Below are 19,671 nucleotides of genomic sequence, written 5' to 3'. Positions count from 1 at the left end.
TTTTTTCCTTGAATCACAATTCTTGCTTTCCATTGCTTGATTTTTTATTTTTATTTTTTTAAATATAAACCACCTGTGGAGATTGAGAGGGGTTTCCCACCTCATTCTTATATATATATATATATATATATATATATATATATATATATATATATATAGAGAGAGAGAGAGAGAGAGAGAGAGAGAGAGAGAGAGCGACCGTCAATTTGTAATAATATTCTTGTAAACAAGCCATAACCATGTCATTTCCGTCTAAATTGTTGAAACAGAAAATTTTCCTATAAACAATTTCAGGCAAGAAATATTTCTCCTGCAATCAGAACAGAGCCTTAGACGATCTTGAAATTTGAAATGCTTTCACACATTCAATTGATATTTCTCAAACACAATATATACATAGTCTGAAGTGAATGAACCCATCAATGATATGGTTGTGTTTATTTTTTTAACAATCAGTGGGAAGTCAATACTATATCTTCCCTCTCTAGAACTTCTAGAGGTCGACCAAAATATTTCTCACCTTCTTGTCGAAAAATGGCAGACAGTCTTTCTTCTCCCTTTGATTCAAAACCATTTATCAAGATCCTAAATGTAGATTCATCTGGTTCACATCCCACCTCCTTCATCAAGTGAAAACAATCCATGGCAGTTTGAAAAATGCTATACTCGAACAAAGTTCTCAAAATAGCATTGAATCCTTCAACATCATGCTCCAAGCCCAAACTCTCTATCCTCAGATGTGAAAAAAGCAGTTCAACCTTGTCAAATAACCCATTGTTTGCCAACACTGCAATCATATCTGCATAGATTAACAGTTGAGGTTTATACCAGTGCTCCTTTTGAATGTCTTGGAAGACCTGAATCAAGAGATGACATAGAACAGACACATTTCAGTCAGCTTAAGCACGAATTTGGCCGCATTGTTATTACAGCTTTTATGAAACCAGAATTTGGAGGCTAATGAGATATTGTACAGGAATAAAACAAAATTATCTCCATGATGTTTAGATTTCCTTGAATAATATCTACTATTCTTGCTCAGAAAAAGAAAAATAATAAAAACAAAATGCAATCAGAAAAAGTTTCAGAACAAGAACACATTTCCGACGTTAAAAAAAAGAAGGATAAATCATATAACAATCCTAGGCCATATTTCCAACGTAACTTATCAATAGAACTAATTTGGCTCGAAGTATGAAAACTAACAGCCATTAGCAGAAAATATGGACGAGACAAAAGTTCAAGATTATAACAGACGAGACAAATTCAATTACAAAAGAGAAAAGAGGAGGTTAAAAATAAGATATAAGCCCTGGCTCATATCGGGATCGAGCTTCTAGCTCAATAATCAAGGCTTTGTTCTTCAACCCGGCCCTGGCTCATATCCCAATTCCCCTACCTAATACATCAAACAAACCACTTATCTACACCTGAACTTTAGAGAAACTAGTACCAGAAAACTTACAAGAAAGAGAGAAAGAAAAGGGATTGATTTAATCAATATTCACCTTAGTACTAGTAACAAAGTTCAGATTTGAGAAAAAATGGCTGGGCAAACGTTACACACACATAATTATAACCAACAATTTAGCAAACATTCATATAACAAACCATTTACTGATTTTCTTTTGTATTTTAGTAAACTTCACTACAGATTGGTTGATAGAAAATTATTTCTCAGTGGTCCTCCACGGGGTGTAAGGCAAAGATTGTGCTATTCTCATGGTCCTTCGATTGTATTTCTCTCGTCATGGGGGAATTCAATGATGGTGAAAGGCAATTCTACTGCCGAGATTTCATGGATCAAGGTTACGTATTTGGTACATGACTCTCTACCAATATCATCAATGAGAGTAGAGAGATTACAGGTTGTAATTCCCAGCCATTGCCTTTCCTCCACGCCCCCCCAGAGCCCAACAAGATGGCTGATTTGCCAGTGAAAGTGGGGATTGTTTAGAGAATCTATGTATGTGGGATAATCTCTCTGCCCCCTCGTAATATCTGTATTTTTTTTTCTTTGCTTCAATAAAAAATTTCATTAATGATTCAAAAAAAAAATCACCAAGAGGTATAATGATGTTTCTTGGAGCAAAATGACCATGAAGTCAAAATGATGATGTCAAGAACATTAGGATTATTCAATCATAATTCAAGATGAATTTAAGCAATAATTTTTTTTCCTAGTGATTTAGCACCTCAACTAGTCTTAAGGCTTTGAGACTTGGACAAATGTCCATGGTCAGATAAAAGTTCGGACGAGGATAATATTTTTATTAGTTGCCTGCCGATTGACAGGTGCACTGAGTGTAGAAAGACTGAAGGTCGGTGTTGGTTTTTTTTTATTTGATTTCAGAGAAGCAAATAGTGTTATTTTTTTATTTTTTTTATTTTTGTGGAACTGGTAGAGGAAAATAGTTTCATTGAAATTTATGGTTGAAGGGTGAGTTTGAAGAAGGTAAGAAATTGTTTATGAGAATACCAAAGGAAAAAAACCATCTCTTGCAATGCTCTAATCACAGGTTTATGTACAAAATGAAGTAATGAACATTGCAAGAAGGTGATGGGGGATTCAATTATATCCTATTATCGTGGGTAATGCCAAAGCCAAACACATCAACCATTTTGAGTGTTCCACATACTTGTGGTAGGTTTGTCATCCCTTGAGAAAGTAAATACACTTCATCGAAAGATTCTTAACTCAGAATTCAGTATGAGGCCTTCATGGGAACTGCACTTACTGATGTGTTTCCAAAATCTGGCAATATCTGGAGATCTGAGAGTTGTACGGCTTGGGGATAATGGGCCTGCGAAGGAATGAGGAAAACAGCAGTGAATCCTAATGACCTTAAGTTTTATGTGTTCTTTTTGCTTGTTCTCATTGCGGGTAGGTACTACTTTGAATCAATGAAGGCGGTCAATAGTATAAAACCAAGAAGGAGATACTATAGTAGTAATATCCATTTGCCAGCTCGAACAGGGCACTGATTGAAGTCTAAGAGTTCATTAAAATGATGCCCTTACAACCTGATCCTGAAGCTAATTCAAGGGCAACTCAATTGAATGCATGTAATACAAATGGCGAGAAAACAGAAAGACTACAAGTGGCAAACCAAGCTCTTACTTTATTTGTTGGGCATGAATTCCACCCACAGTCATCCGTATGGGTTTTAGAACTGCTAATGTCTGAATTGATTGTTTGGAAGTTGTAATTCAATGGAATGAGTATTTTTGAAGTTCGGATTTCATGGGTACGAAAGAATGTGATTATAATTGATGAAACCGGAAACACAGGAATTCTCAGAGATAACTGAGTCGAGGTTTTAGTTTAATGGGTGGAAAATGAAGAACCCAACAATGAAGTTTCAAGGATGATTTGTTGAAATTCTACTTCCATGGGAGGATCATAAGACCCAAGCCGCGAAATTCTCATGGGTGTTCCGGTTGGAAATTTGTGTCCTACAGACAGAGTTCTAAGGAACCCAGTACAAGAATCGTCCGTTTTGAATCACTACTTCCATGGAAAAACATTAAAGAATAACGCATTCAAATGCTCAGAAGTAATCAAAGAGAAGTTCTACATTCATGGAACAATCTGAAGATCGTAGGTTCTAGTTTCATAGGAGGAATATGAAGAACCCGTGCACTCAAGCTCTTAGATATATCACTTTTTTCAATGTTCTAAGTTCTAACTATACTTGGTTAACCAGTTGAACTCCCAACCCAACTCATCACCGAAACCTTCTATCTGTCCTTAAATTGTTATGAACCCAAATTGGTTCGCAACGTAATTGATCTTCTTAGAGGGAAGATCAGCCTCTTGACCCACTTCAAGGGAACGGTCAGTCCTCCTTCAAAGACACAAATTCCAAGATAAACAATCTTGGATAACCCTTATGACTCCTACCATATCAAATACCAAATAACTAGAGAGAAAATTCCACAAAATATAAACTAATTTATTCTACACTAATGTGTTTGGTTGCACAAAAACCAGGATAGTCTTGGGGTTTTGCTCTGTATGTGGGTGCCATGTCAGCAAAATCTCTTGTTTGGTTGCAAACGTAGCATCCAAATCCCTGGAGACTACTAGATAAGTTTCATTGGTAATTATTGCATGTCTGGTCATGTGGCATCATGTCCCCTCCTTATACCTTCCAAGCCAAATTTCTCAAGAAAGGTGGAATTTGGCTTGGAGAATGATGTTTTTTTCTCTTTATCTGTCTTCCCTCTCTCTTCTCTTTCTATATTGGTAATGACACCCCCTCCCACTAAGCTACGAAGTTGGCAACCAAACAGTACTTATCACAATTATATGAGGTAAATTCTAGGTAGATCAAATGCTTGTCTCCTCCCTATTAACTACTTATACCACTAATCTACAACAGAACCTCATTAGGATTCGTAAGTAAGACAAAGTTGGAGAAAGTAGTGCTAAAAAATATTGAAACAGATATGAGAACCAAATCAATCTAAAAAGCCGCAACATCAATAACAAGGCACCACAAAACGATTCATAATCAAAACCAATATCAAATTTCAAAGACAAAAATAACATAGAGAATGGAAAGAGAGAAGAGAACCTGGAGAGCGAGGAGGCCTTCGCCCTGCCTCTGGAGTTCCCGAAGAACGGCAATTAGGTCCTGCTTTAACAAGCGACTAACCTTGGATTGAAAGACGAGATCCAATGAATTGGGGTCATTCTTCTTGGCTCTCTTTAGTGATTGTACGGTTTGAATAGCTTCAATGCTGATTCTCCCTCTCTGTAAGGGTTTTCTGTTCTTGCTCCTGTCTCTCATTGTCAAAACGCCCTTCTTCCTAAAGCTCTGAAATGGCAGTGGTAGTGATTTCTGAGAGAACCCAACTGGAGGGATTTCGAGAAATGGAACACTGCCATGGAAAGGTGGAGTTTTGGACTGGGGGTGGAAGATGGAAGGAAGGCTAAGCAGAGAGGAATGCATATGAACTGGACCAATCTGTATATCCTTCTTCTTATCTTCTACAGTTCTACCAAAGTGTGGGTCTCATGACTTGCCTTGCCTCGGGAGAGAACCTTGAAAAGCAATTCACGCGAAAAAATATTAGTAAGGGCATGTTTGGCAACCATGCAAATATATTTCATGGAATATTAGTGAGGCCCACTGTAAGATATGGGCGGAAAGGAGGTGATTTGATAGTGTGGAAGTGAGGGGAGCATGAAAAGCCTCTCAAAACACGAAAAAAAGACCCAATTTCAAGTAGCATATCCCATCCTTTCTTAGGGTTTCAATTCTGGTAGGGTGGGTTGGGTTTTCCAAAACCCTACCTACCAAGAAATGATCGTGGGTTTGGTTGGGTGGTATAATATTTTTTTTATGGAAAACCCGAGATTCATAAACCCGAACCTACCCGAGATAATTTCTTGGGTCGGGTCGGGTCGGGTCGGGTCGGGCTTAAATTTTTCGCGTAGGATATTGACTAATTTCAATCGTAGTAGAAAAAAAAACAAATTTCCACACCAAAAATCTCTAATGCACGTTTGGCTGCCATGAACTTTTTTTCATGAAAAAAGTAGTGTCTCCAAGTGATGAGAGAGGCAGGCTGGGTTAAGTGGCAAGAAGGGCTAACAATCAAGAAACAAAAAACTCTACTCAAAATAAGATCGACTATTTCCTGATTTTTAGACCATTCAAAAAAAAAAAAATTCCTGATTTTTAGACAATTCGACTCAATTTGTTCTGCTTATCCCACCTCTCCTGCCCCTCTCTCACCAACTTGGAGACAATAATTTATTAACTCAACTCAACAAAGCCTTTGTCCCAAACTAGTTGAGGTCAGCTAAACGAATTCTTTAAAAAAATTTCATGAAGAAGGTGAAAGGAATCTACCCGGCTCTAATCTTGGATCTAGATGGATTCTTCTACGTGGATCATTTTCTTTCGTGGAAAAAAAAATTATCATGGAAAAAATTAAGAAGGAAGCTGTTAAACATGGCCTAAATTTACACCTGCCAAACATGGCCAAAATTTATTTCATTAAGTGTATAAAATTAAGAAGGACGCTATTTTTCACCTCACAAACATAATCACCTCAATGAAACAAATTGTATCCACATATTGGAATATAATTTGTCAGCATATTTAAGAGAGTCATCGTATACTTGTACGAGTCAGGTCAGGTTTTGGGTTTTTTTCTTTAAATCCAACACTACCCAATATTGGGTCCGGATTTTCAACCTAAAACTCGACCCAACCCAAGGCTCATGTTTTCTAAACCCAACCCAGGTCAACCTTACTTTCTATCCCTCTCTCACCACTTGATAAGCTAATAATCCTTGGGAAAAAAAAGTATTTAATGGTTGCCAAACATGGCCTAAAATGAAGGATCTAGATGGAGTTGAGATTACTTATAGAACAGTCTTAAGCCATTCAACCAATTGCCTATATCTAGGACATGAAGACAGTGGGCCCTTCCGTCTTAATAGGGAAGTGATATGGAAAATCCGCCAAGTGTATTTCTTATTTTGCCAAGTGTACCAAATTGGTCTGTATTTCTTATTTTACTAAAATTTAGGGGTACTTTTGTCATAAAAGGGGATCCTAAAATATATGGCTAAACATGTACAACTGCCAGGGGGTCCATGACGCTAGCGTGTCTTCATAGCGGCTCTCGTTTTACTTCCGTCTTTATTTAGAAATTCTAACCCGTTCTCGGGTACAGTACACACGTTTTTTCCCCTGTACACGACCGAGTGGGGATTAGGGTTTTTCTCAGACGCTCTACGCGAAACCCTAGAACGCCATTAGAGCTCCCTCGCTTCCCAAAGTCTGAGAAAGCTTCCATGGGTTCCTGTCTAGTGGTCTAAAGATCTCAACAAGAGGTCTTTGTCCCATCTTCATAGGAGAACTACTTGATGAACTCATTTATTATGTAGTCCCATCCCATTGTCGACAACTCGGGCAAACTTAGAAGCCATTTATGTGCCAAACCTTTCAAAGACATTTGAAAAACCAAGGCCAATTGATCCGAAGATAGACCTTGTGATCGCAGGCTCGCAGCATACTTTCAAAGATTGCAAGGTGCATGCGAGGACAACCAATTCCATCGTACTTACCAATGTCTAGCCATTTAAAGCTAATTGGAAGTTGTACATATGGGAATTTAAACCTAGAGATGAAGGATTTTGATCTCAGCCTAGGGATGGATTGGTTAGCAGCAAATCACGCTAATCTTGACTGTCATAAAAAGATAGTAAAGTTTTGCACTCCAAACCAACCAGAGTTTATTTTTAGAGGAAGTATGAGAGTGGCACCTCCTCGAGTTATTTCTGCCTTACAGGCAAGAAGGCTGTTGAGGAATGGATGTCAAGGATTCGATCTTCTGAAGCTCTTCTATCACCACTGAGGAATACCTCCATACCAGGCAAGTCCTATCCCAATTTCTCGCTCTGTTCCAACTCAATATATGATTCTCGAACCGATTTACAAACATATGAAACCCTAGATTTTAACACCTGAAATCAAGGTCTCAGCTCTTTGCATTGATTGCTTGTTTTTAGTAACGAAATAGCGTTGTTCTATAAACTGTAGACCGTTACATGATTTCATTTATCTGTTCACCATTGAGAAAATTTGGGTGTTTTTTTCCTGATTGGAGGGAAATTGAGTTACCGACGCGTATACGAAAGAAAAAGGATAAAAATTTGGTTTTGCGACGAACTGCATTTAATTATTTTTGAAGGATGAATAACAAAACAAGTTAATGGATAGGATAGAATGGAAGAAAATGATCCACGTAGAAGAACCAAACTAGAACTAGGATTAGAGCCGGGTAGATTCCTTTTACCTTCTTCATGAATTTTTTCTAAAGGATTCTTTTAGCCGACCCCAACTAGTTTGGGACAAAGGCTTTGTTGAGTTGAGTTTAGTTGTCTTCCCTCTCTCTTCTCTTTCTATATTGGTAATGACACCTCCTTCCACTACGCTACCCTAGAGAATGGAAAGAGAGAAGAGAACCTGGAGAGCGAGGAGGCCTTCGCCCTGTCTCTGGAGTTCCCGAAGAACGGCGATTATGTCCTGCTTTAACAAGCGCCTAACCTTGGATTGAAAGACGAGATCCAATGAATTGGGGTCATTCTTCTTGGCTCGCTTCAGTGACTATACCGTTTGAATAGCTTCGATGCCGATTCTCCCTCTCTGCAAGGGTTTTCTGTTCTTGCTTCTGTGTCTTATTGTCAAAACCCCCTTCTTCCTAAACCTCGGAAATGGCAGTGATAGTGATTTCTGAGATAACCCAACTTGAGGGATTTCGAGAAATGGAACACTGCCATGGAAAGGTGGAGTTTTGGATTGGGGGTGGAAGATGGTGGGAAGGCTAAGCTGAGAGGAATGCATATGAATTGGAGCAATCTGTATATCCTTCTTCTTATCTTCTTCAGTTCTACTCAAGTGTGGGTCTCATGACTTGCCTTGCCTTGGAAGAGAACCTTGAAAAACAATTCACGCGAATTTTTTTTAGTAAGGGCTTGTTTGGCAACCATGCAAATATATTTCATGGAATATTAGTGGGGCCCACTGTAATATATGGGCGGAAAGGAGGTGATTTGAGAGTGTGGAAGTGAGGGGAGCATGAAAATCCCCTCAAAACACGAAAAAAATACCCAATTTCAAGTAGCATATCTCATCCTTTCTTAGGGTTGCAATTCTGGTAGGGTGGGTTGGGTTTTCCAAAACCCTAATGTGGACCCCGATCCCGAGGAAGGCGACGAGGATACGAGATTCCCGTCGATCCTCTGAGATCTCCACACGTGAAGGAGAGCTCCACCTAGGAACTCTTGAAAGAGTGCCCCTCACTATATGAGTGGCGATGTATATGTGCAATACCTCTTGATTCGGGGACTAGCCCGGAACCGAGACGCACCTGAAGCAAAGAAAGAGTCGTCATCCGGGGAAGTCGGCCCTGGAACCCATACAATACTCTGTCGCAACTAATAACTAGAGATATAGAAGGTCCGTGCCTGGTAACGAATGAGGAAGGTCCGAAGAGCACCAAATCCGCCCGAGTGCAAGCACTTGGTCTCTTATGCCATTTATTATTAACCTTGAAGAATTTTGGGCAAAAATCAGATGAAATGGGAACAAATATCCCCGAGAAGACGTCTACTTAAGCATGCATGTCTTGGGAGGAAATAATAAGCACACACAAAATAAATGAAAGAAGTGTCACTTAAGCATAGTTAGGTTATGACTTATGAGTGTCATGCCTAATTGGTGTTTAAGTTCTGATGGGCAAACACAAGCATACTTTAGCTAAAGGTATAAAGTTTGTACAGGAAAGTAAGAAAACACACAACACGACTCGACACCACACACAACACAACACGACAAACCCTAGACTCTAAAGGATTTTTCGGGCCCGAATCTTTGGATGGTCTGATGTTCATCCGAAGCCGCCTACGTATCCCCGCCTCTCACAGGAATCAAGGCCTCGTAGTTCTCGTGCCTATTCTAAACTACAATACCTGACACCTCTAGGACTGCTATCCTAGACTCGACTAGTTTTTAAAGCTTCTTGTATGCGATTAGTTAAGTTGAAGTGAATTGTGGATTTTAGGACTCCCTATATGTCCTAACTAGATGCAAGTTAACCCTAAGCTAATACAGGTGGTCCTTACATCCTATGTGCACTAGGCTGTGTGTCCTAGAGAAAATAATGGTCTATCTAGCGTATCCTATTCTAGTCATCAATAGGCGAAAAGTATCGTCAACTGACCGAACAAAGGCGAGGACAGACTCCTAGCTAAGACATACTCCTAACTCTAAAACACTCAAGACATTTAGGACAGACTCCTAGCTCTAGAGGAAGATCTTTTCGCAAACATGCGGAAGAGATTTGTTTGAAGAGTTGTGTAAGTTGTAAAAGTTTGTGAAAGTTTGGAAGGTTTTCGAAAGTTGCTCGAGGTTGCGAAATTGGTGTGACTGGAAGGTTTTTGAAAACTGTTTGTGACTGGACTCAGAATGCCCGCTGCATACCTGAGCTGCCTACGTACCCCCAGCTAGGGATCAAGCCTCCGTAGTTCGGAACTGCTTTACGAAAAAACGCTTTTGTTATTTTTGCTTAAAAAAGAGTTTTTAACTCAAGAGGACAGACTCCTAGACAGCTTCCTAGACTAATGGACAGAATCCTAAACTTTATGAAGGTAAGACAGAATCCTATGACTCTATGAAGATATGACAGAATCTCAGTATTCTATGAAAGTAGGACAGAATCCTATAACACTATGAAGGTAAGACGGAATCCTATGACTCTATGAAGATAGGACGGAATCCTATAACTCTATGAAATTTGGACAAACTCCTAAACTCTATGGAGATAGAACAGACTCCTAACTCTATGAAGGGTATGACATACTCCTAACTCTATAATGGTAGGACAGAATCCTACGACTCTATGACGGTAGGACAAAATCCTATGGCTCTATGAAGATGGGACGGACTCCTAAACTCTATGATGGTAGGACAAAATCCTAAACTCTATGATGGTAGGACATAATCCTAAATCTATGAAGGTAGGACAGACTCTTAAACTCCATAAAGGTAGGACATACTCCTAAACTCTATAAAGGACCCCAAGAAATGAAGAAATCCCTTAACCTGTGAAAAATCCAAGGCAGGAAAGGAAGGGGCTGGCTCAAGAAACATTCCGTCATAGCCAAACCCGAAGGAAGTTTTGGAAATCGAAAGGCAACCCTCTCTGAAAAATGATGCACATCCCTATGAGTAAAAGTAAATTTCGAATAGAGATGAGAACTCCAAATACAGAATGATCCAGAGAACCAAAGAGAACCAAACATCGAAGTAAAATCCAAGGAGAGGGAGAAGAAGGAAAAGAAGAGGGTGAGCTCCGAGTACTCCAACAAAGGGCAAGTGAGCTTGGTGCACTTATCAAAGCAAGGTGCACTCACGACATCTTAGAAACATTAGACTCCTATACCATAGGGAAATGGCATTAACACAATCATGTATTAATATACATGCGGATGTATCTTGTCCTTGCTGATATATCTCATCCTTCACTATCCAAAAGGACTATCAAAATATTATTACAACTTCCATGAAGGACACCTATAAGCAGGATGAAGTAGTAGTACTGTCATGCTTTGATACTCCAACTAAAGTATTTTTCATTTTACTATTCAATGGATCGTAGAAATGTTACTATAGTTCCCAAAAGACCCACAAGCCAATTAAAACGAAAAGACAAATTTGGGCAATAACTATCTAAACATGATGGAGCTGAACAGACAATGACACTAATTCTCCAATGCTTTGATACTTACACTAAAACATCTTATCTGTTAACATTCAAAGAATTATCAAGAGATTATTACAATCCCTAAAAGACTCTTGTAAGCTCACCAAAAAGGAAAGATAAAATGGGTTGTACACATCAAAACATAGTAAAAAAAATATCATTTTCTATGCTCTAGATGACAAAAAAGGACAACTTAGAATCGAGCGCATAGCAAAGCATATTGGTGTCAATACCAATTCCCAAACAAATAGAAAAGGGGACTTTCTTGCCATAAAAATAGGATGGGAGTCTATTGTTCATAAGATGATCAACCGAGCAAAATTCTCAAACATTCATAGAAGATAAACCAAAAGATGGAGTTCCAAAAGGGAAGCCAATCTTATTTTCTTAATACTCATAGCCAAAGCCCTCTCCCAAAATTCAATATGATGCATTCAATAGCCTGAGAAAATGAAATCACACCACAACTCAATGCTACCTGGGCATGCATAAAAGTTATAAATGGAATGGGAAATCCCATCTCTATCTTATTCTCCAAGACCAGATGAAAAATTAATATAAAGAAGGCAACTTCATCTTTGTCTTGTTCATTTTGCCCAAACAAAATAACTGGTCTCATATGCTAAATAGTCAACATTATGACCTGAGATCACAATGTTGACTCATTACAACTGAGATTTTCATTCCTGAAATTGGACAGAGATGATAACCTAGCAGAAAGAAGCGATGTACAGAGAAAGCAAAATTTAAACGAAGACAAACCTAAAATCATATACCTGACGATGTGGTCAGAACAATATCAATCACAAACATCATTTCGCACAACACTGAATCGACAATCTACGGCTCAAGAAATATGCAGACATCAAGACTTTAAGACTAAAATGATAAAAATCTGAAATAGAAAATGACATCGAAAAAGAATCATGAAAAGAGAATGGAAATAAGTGATGATCAATGCTAAGACCACTGAATATATGAAGAAAAATGCTAAACTATTTTTTGAATCCTAAATAGGGACAAAACATGATCTCGGACCAGATTCGACAAAATTAGGCATTTATAGACATACAAATCCAGACACAGTCACAGACATCATTCGTGGGTGCAAGAAATGAAATCGAAATTGCAGAAATTACCTTCAGTGATCGATCTCTATCTTCTTCATGGAGAAATAGTGGCGATGACAGCAATGTTGATTGGTGAATAGATGATCCGAGACGACGATGTGGTCGGTGATGGTGGAGATTAATGGTGAGATGGGGCTGTGATGTAGATGAGGATGGTTTTTGTATGGAAGAGGGTTTGAATGGAAACGTGGGTTTGTAGAGATAAAAAAAATGAAGGTGGGTTTAAGAAGTTGGGGATGGTGGCTGAGATGGGTTTGGGTGGAATAGGGTTTAGATCTAGATGGTTTTGATATGGATTTTGAAGTGGGTTTGGGTAGAAATGGTGATGGTGTTGGAGGAAGGAGATAGTGACGGTGGAAATGGAGGTTGACTGGAGGAAGAAGATGGAGGTTGTGGTGGTGGGGTCGAGATTTGGGTGAAAATAATGGTGGAGAAAAGGTTGAAATGGAAGAGGGTTTGTAGATGGTTGAAATCAAAGGGCTGATGATGGGGAATTTGAAATGGGTTTCAAAGGGATTTCAAGTGTTGGCTGCTGTGGAAGAGAAGGTGGCTGATGAAGAAGGAGTTGATGCAGGTGGCTGTGATGAAGAAAAAAAAGATGATGGTCGGTGGTCGGTGGTCGGTGGAAGTGGCGACAGAGGCCGGGAAGATGCCGGAGAAGATGGAGATGGGGGTCGAATTTCTCTCTTCTCTCTTCTCTCTCCCTCTCCCTCTCCCTCTCCCTCTCGTTGCAGCTAATGAGGTTCTCGGGGGAATGATATTGGCACACCAGTATCCTATAAGCGCACCAAAACTCACTCTTCATGAAGGCACGAATGAGGTTCGGGCAAAGCCGGGCTAAATCGCCCCCCTTTTTCGTGAAAAAATGATTTATTTGGCTTCCTCCCTCTCTCGTTTTATTTCTCTGCCAGGGCACCCCTCTACTTGACTAATTCGACGCTCTTCTGCACTAGTTTTCGAAATAAACCCTATTAACCGGGTAAATTTCATCGGATTTCGATGAAACTTCATGGGGCCCACCTACGGTCTCGAACTATCCAAGACTTAACATGGAGCCTTAAGTTGCTAATTTATAAGGTTTTTTGCACTCAAGGACTTATCCGGGCCCAGTTGCTTGAGGATTTTTTTTTTTTTTTTTGTGTTTTTAGGGCTTGGTAAAAATGGGGTGTCTACACCTACCTACCAAGAAATGATCGTGGGTCTGGTTGGGTGGTCTAGTATTTTTTTTATGGAAACCCGACTAAACCCGATCCTACCCAAGATAGTTTCTTGGGTCGGGTCGGGCTTAAATTTTTCGCGTAGGATATTGACTAATTTCAATCGTAGTATAAAGAAAACAAATTTCCACACCAAAAATCTCTAATGCACGTTTGGCTGCCATGAACTTTTTTTCACGAAAAAAGTAGTGTCTCCAAGTGATGAGAGAGGCAGGTTGGGTCAAGTGGCAAGAAGGACTAACAATCAAGAAACAAAAAACTCTACTCAAAATAAGATCGACTATTTCCTGATATTTAGCTACTTCGATTCAATTTGTTCTAAGAAGCTCTCCTTGTCCCACCTCTCCTGCCCCTCGCTCACCACTTGGAGACAATAATTTATTAACTCATCTCAACTCAACTCAGCCCTGCCCAACAAAGCCTTTGTCCCAAACTAGTTGAGGTCAGCTAAATGAATTCTTTAAAAAAAATTCATGAAGAAGGTGAAAGGAATTTATTCGACTCTAATCTTGGATCTAGATGGGTTCTTCTACGTGGATCATTTTCTTTCGTGGAAAAAAAAAATTATCATGGAAAAAAAATTAAGAAGGAAGCTGCTAAACATGGCCTAAATTTACACCTGCCAAACATGGCCAAAATTTATTTCATTAAGTGCATAAAATTAAGAAGGAAGCTATTTTTTCACTTCACAAACATAATCACCTCAATGAAACAAATTGTATCCACATATTGGAATATAATTTGTCAGTATATTTAAGAGAGTCATCGTATACTTGTACGAGTCAGGTTAGGTTTTAGGTTTTTTTCTTTAAACCCAACACTACCCAAGATTAGGTCCGGATTTTCAACCTAAAACTCGACCCAACCCAAGGCTCATGATTTCTAAACCCAACCCAGGTCAACCTTACTTTCTATCCCTCTCTCACCACTTGATAAGCTAAAAATCCTTGGAAAAAAAAGTATTTAATGGTTGCCAAACATGGCCTAAAGCGAAGGATCTAGATGGAATTGAAATTACTTATAGAACAGTCTTAGGCCATTCAATCAATTGTCTATATCTAGGACATGGAGACAGTGGGCCCTTCCGTCTTAATAGGAAAGTGATATGGAAAATCCGCCAAGTGTATTTCTTATTTTGCCAAGTGTACCAAATTGGTCTATATTTCTTATTTTACTAAAATCTAGGGGTACTTTTGTCATAAAAGTGGACCTAAAATATATGGCAGAACATGTACAACTGTCAGGGAGTCCATGACGCTAGCGTGTCTTCATAGCGGCTCTCGTTTTACTTCCGTCTTTATTTAGAAATTCTAACCCGTTCTTGGGTACAGTACGCACGTTTTTTCCCCTGTACACGACCGAGTGAGGATTAGGGTTTTTCTCAGACGCTCTACGCGAAGCCCTAGAACGCCATTAGAGCTCCCTCGCTTCGATCTTCTAAAGCTCTTCTATAACCACTGAGGAATACCTCCATACCAGGCAAGTCCTATCCCGATTTCTCGCTCTGTTCCAACTCAATATATGATCCTCGAACCAATTTACAAACATACGAAACCCTGGATTTTAGCATCTGAAATCAAGGTCTCAGCTCTTTGCATTGATTGCTTGTTTTTTGGTAACGAAACAGCGTTGTTCTAGAAACTGTAGACCGTTATCTGTTCACCATCGAGAAAATCTGGGTGTTTTTTTCCTGATTGAAGGGAAATTGAGTTACCGACGCGAATACGAAAGAAAAAGGGATAAAAATTAGGTTCTGCTTCGAACTGCATCTGCTTATTTTTTTAAGATGAAGAACAAAACAGGTTCATGTGCTTTTCATAAATTATATATTTCTTAAAGACACTAAGAAAAACTTTTTAGGGGTTCTCTGTTGGATTTTTGGAGAGTAGAGAGGGCTTTAGGAATCAAAATGAGCGAACCAAAGGATAATGAGGAATTGGAGGCAGACTCATTAGAAGGCTCCGATCCCGTTGATGATGAGGTAGAAGGTGTTCAAAGACCTAGTGAAAACCCTATAGAATGCGGACAATCGGATGAGAATGGCTCTCAATTGCTTGTAGAGGCTCATTTTAGCGACGACCCTGGTTTTGTTGAACCAATTCCAGAACCCAATTCAACAGTGCAGACTGGTGATGGTGATGGGTTGTTGGAAATTACGGATTATGAAGAGTCACATATGGATCCTGCAAATGAGATGGAACATGATGCTACTTGCAACGGAATTTCAGAATTAAAGTCCGAAAACGAGAATGGGTTTGAAGAAACTACGGAGACGAAAGATGGGATGGATGGGGTGGTGGTAGTTCAATCTGAAGATGATTGCTTTAAGGAGGCGTCATTGAAACAGGAGACGCTGGGCGACGAGTGCCCAGTTAACACAGAGGGTTCGAATCAGTCATTTCCTCTGGAACAACAATGGATTGAAGGTGATGAATCTGGGACTGAGGTGGAGCAAGCTGCATTCATGAAGGAAGTCGAGAATTTCTTCAGGGAGAGGAGCATGGAGTTCAAGCCACCGAAGTTTTACGGCGAGGGATTGAATTGCCTCAAGTAGGTTTGTTTGCATTTGCTTGTTTTTCAAATTTAAGTTAAAGGAAATTGAGCCTGGGCTGAACTTTTCTTTATTTTATGGGCAAAGATTATGGAGAGCTGTGATTAGATTGGGTGGTTATGACCAGGTATGTATGTTATACTTTATTTAATCTTAATGATAATCTTCCATGTGACATCAATTGCTATCTATGATGTACTGGTTATGAGTAGATATCAAGGCTTCAAAAACTCGAAGACAACTTGGACTTGATGATGAGCACCAAGTTTAAGTTGATGCTCACTCAACTATACATTTTTTTGTTTTTTTTTTTCCGATTTTAAAATTCTTGGCCTGAATTTTCAATGTTTAGGGTAACAATTTTAAGGCTTTCATTGGTAAAAAAAATGCAAGGCTTTTGCCGATTTTATTGCCCTTTGGCATGTCTAAATTTCCGCAGGTGACCTCATGTAAATTGTGGCGACAAGTGGGGGAGTCTTTCAAGCCCCCAAAGTAAGATATTTCATTGGGATCTTTTCTTTTGTTTCAAATATCTTTACTGCTTTCCACGCACATGTGCTACCTTCATGGCTTCTATATCTAATGTGATTGCAATATTGGATTGATGTGCCCCTTTTTTCTGTGTTGGTAGAATGGGATCAAATTAGTTCGCTATTTACTTGAATATGTTACCCATGTTGAATGACTCATGATATCGAAAGATCATTCGATGTAGTTGAAATAACTGACTTTTGGGTTCTTCTTAGAGAGGTCCTTTAGTTGATATCCAATATGATGAATTCAGAAAGAACCATGATGAACATTTTTTTGGATCATGTTGTTATAGTCTGTTTTTGGAAATGGTCTGTGAAATAAGATTCCTGAAGCACTATAGTCTATGCATCAAACTTATGGAGTTGTATTTGTGATCACCTTATATTTTTCCATGATCAAGCGTACAAAATTAATATTATGTCAAAACTTATGAAAACTAGTAAAAGATTTAAAATACACTAAGTCATTTTAATTCTCTCTTTTAATAAATAGTCTTCGAGGTCTTTAAAGGGTTGTACATCTGAGTTCTCGTAGCTATCTAATGCTCTCTAGCTTCGGAAGCTAAGTGACTTTTTTTCTTTTCTTTTAAGGAGTGTTTGACCCTTTCGGTAATGCCAAAGCTTTGATAATTTTTTTTAACTATTATCCCTTTTAAATACCATCTCAAAGAGTGTATCTAATGATATGGGACATCTTAGGACCCATATTTTAATTTTTAAGTGTCTTTTAAGTCTCTTAAGTTATAGGAGGGGTACCATGGTCTTTTCTCACCATTATCACTTGTTTTCTTTGAGTTATGTGGGTTTCAATAGGCCCCACACTTGTATTACGGGAATTTTAAGTGGGCAGCAAGTTTTTAAGTCATTACAAGGTATTTTAATCCAAAAGTGTTAGGTTTTTGTGTAGGGTTTTAGAAGTTCATGTTTCTTTTTCTTTTCTTATATGTTTGTAGCCTATGGGCACTTTTCTTTCAGCCACATTGAAAACAATGATGAGTGAAGAAGATTTGAAGTTTTTCCTCTTATGTGGATGTGATGTCTGCTCTTTGCAAATGTGCGATTCCTTGATCTTCCCTAAGGTGCGATGCCTAGGAACCCCTTGTGGTCATGCCCTGGGTTTTGGTTGATAAGGTTCCAACATTCTCATCTATCTCTTTCGTGTTTCTTTTTTTTTTTTGAGAGGAGGGGGGAGGGGGTTCCCAACTCCCCCTTTCATTATTTTACACCTATCATTTATCTAGAACTCCTAAAATGCCCATTGAAAAAATTCTCAACCTTAAAAACATCATTCAAACCCTCACCATGCCCCTTTCGTTTTGTCCTATTCTCTACCCCTACATTCTACACCACAATCGATTTATTAGCTCTTCCTATCGTCCTTTCTTCGATAGTCTTGCATCAAATTTGGTATGAGAGGAAAGTATCAGTCCGTCCTCCGATCGTCCGAGATCAGTTTTGGTATTAGAGCGAAGTGTCAATCCTTCCTTCGATTGTCCTGCATCATCTAAACAGTTAAAAAATCATTTTAAATTTTGAATAAACATGTGAATCTTTACCATTCAAAAAATACAAAAAAAGAAGAAGCATGTGAATCTTTCTCCAAAACTTAGTCTGATGGTAATTTTGAAACCTAATTTAACACTAAATCTAGGGCTGTGCTAAATCCACCCTCCTTTTACCCCTTTTGCCCCCTCTTACTGACTTTTACAGCAAGCAGCCATGGCGAAAAGGCTATCCCTTCTCTATCTCGCCCATCGTCTCACTAGCTCCTCGGCTAGTCTGCTTTCTCCCAACTCACCTCTAATTGAAACGTGTTTGGGGTAAGGAACGGTCAGATCTACTCGGTGACAGGCTTGTCGGAAATGGGATGCGGCATATCTAATTGTGTGGTCCCTTGGTGTGAATAATCCAACGATGAGGGTGTGGTCACAGCAGACTGGATGTGTGTGGCGGTGTTTTGGGGTTCCATTGAGCACTGATGATGAGAGGGAGTTGTGCTAGGCATCAAGAATGCCAAAAATCAGAACGATGGCAAGAGGATCATATGTGTGACACTGATTAGGTGAGCGATAATGAGTGTCCATGTAACCCACGGTTGAAGTGATGATGTGGGCAGTCAAACGGTCCGGTGACATGTTCCATTGAGCACTGGTGATGAGAGGGAGTTGTGCTAGGAATCAAGAATGCCAAAAATCAGAACGATGGCGAGAGGATCATATGTGTGACACTGAATAGGTGAGTGATAATGAGTGTCCATGTAACCCACGGTTGAAGTGATGATGTGGGCAGTCAAACGGTCCGGTGACATGTCGAATACGGATGAGGCTTTGTCGAGCTGTTGGAACCGATAGTCTGTCTGTCAGTACCTTAGAAGCATGGAGCGGGGGCGGGGGTGGGGAAATGTGGGGGTCAAGAAGAGTCTAAGGTTGGGAGCGTCGTGGGAGCATTTATGTAATATTTTCTTTATATGTTTTTCAAAATCAAGTACATAAAAAATAGTAATTTCTAACTATCTTCACATATATCTTTCAAATTTTAAGTAGATAAAAAGTAGTGATTTCTAACAATCTTCGTTTTTGTGCCATCTTTCCTTGTGCCTACTGAAGATGCTTTTGTGCTTGCTCTAATGAAGTACTTCGAAGGGTTGGAGGAGTTTGATACAAGGAAGTTGGTGATAGTTGGACTGATGATGTAAAATAGGAGCAGGTTGGGAGCGCCATGGGAGCGGTTCCCGTCTCTTCGGGAGCGCCATGGGAGAGGTTCCCGTCTCTTCGGGAGAGCCATGGGAGAGGTTCCCTTCCTAAGGAGCGCTGAGTTGCAGTTTTGACATGGGAGCGGCACCCATGAGGAAGGTTCCTGCTTCTGTGGTCAGTCCTGACGCAATAGAGAGCTGAAACATGCCATTCTTTGATTTACCAACTTGCTTAAGGGAGGAAATGCTTGAGGGTGAA

At 39.4% G+C, this 19,671-nt stretch overlaps 2 protein-coding genes across 3 annotated transcripts in view; one reads left to right on the top strand and one right to left on the bottom strand.

Moving 5' to 3' along the window:
- Window positions 1-217: 217 nt before the first annotated feature.
- Window positions 218-13,266, bottom strand: LOC143893126 (pentatricopeptide repeat-containing protein At1g62350-like). The gene is made up of 3 exons (XM_077398107.1): window positions 12,429-13,266; window positions 4,581-5,050; window positions 218-857 (listed from the first exon to the last, which is right to left on the bottom strand). The coding sequence occupies exons 2-3, from the start codon at window positions 4,956-4,958 to the stop codon at window positions 453-455; spliced, it is 783 nt and encodes a 260-aa protein (XP_077254222.1). The 5' UTR covers window positions 4,959-5,050; window positions 12,429-13,266; the 3' UTR covers window positions 218-452.
- A 1,685-nt stretch (window positions 13,267-14,951) lies between these two features.
- Window positions 14,952-19,671, top strand: part of LOC143893094 (AT-rich interactive domain-containing protein 6-like) — a 40,524-nt gene continuing 35,804 nt past the window's right edge. Inside the window, exons 1-3 of one of the 2 annotated variants that reach the window (XM_077398049.1) lie at window positions 14,952-16,186; window positions 16,275-16,314; window positions 16,627-16,679. In XM_077398049.1, the coding sequence (XP_077254164.1) occupies window positions 15,546-16,186; window positions 16,275-16,314; window positions 16,627-16,679 (734 nt within the window). In that variant the 5' untranslated portion in view covers window positions 14,952-15,545. The remainder of the gene's footprint in view (window positions 16,187-16,274; window positions 16,315-16,626; window positions 16,680-19,671) is intronic. The other variant, XM_077398048.1, reaches the window with a different exon arrangement.

This window comes from Tasmannia lanceolata, unplaced genomic scaffold (genome assembly GCF_043159265.1).
Source record: "Tasmannia lanceolata isolate RefF3 unplaced genomic scaffold, GAP_Taslan_0.1 ptg000015l, whole genome shotgun sequence".
NCBI lineage: Eukaryota > Viridiplantae > Streptophyta > Magnoliopsida > Canellales > Winteraceae > Tasmannia > Tasmannia lanceolata.
Note: the sequence above shows the minus strand (reverse complement) of the source record. Positions and strands in the feature narration are given on the sequence as shown.

Bases quoted from the DNA above. Each gene is read 5' to 3' on its own strand.
- LOC143893126 (XM_077398107.1), bottom strand. From the start codon at position 4,958: ATGCATTCCTCTCTGCTTAGCCTTCCTTCCATCTTCCACCCCCAGTCC. The intron at 858-4,580 runs GTTCTCTTCTCT...CTCTTGATTCAG, and splicing joins AAGGCCTCCTCGCTCTCCAG to GTCTTCCAAGACATTCAAAA.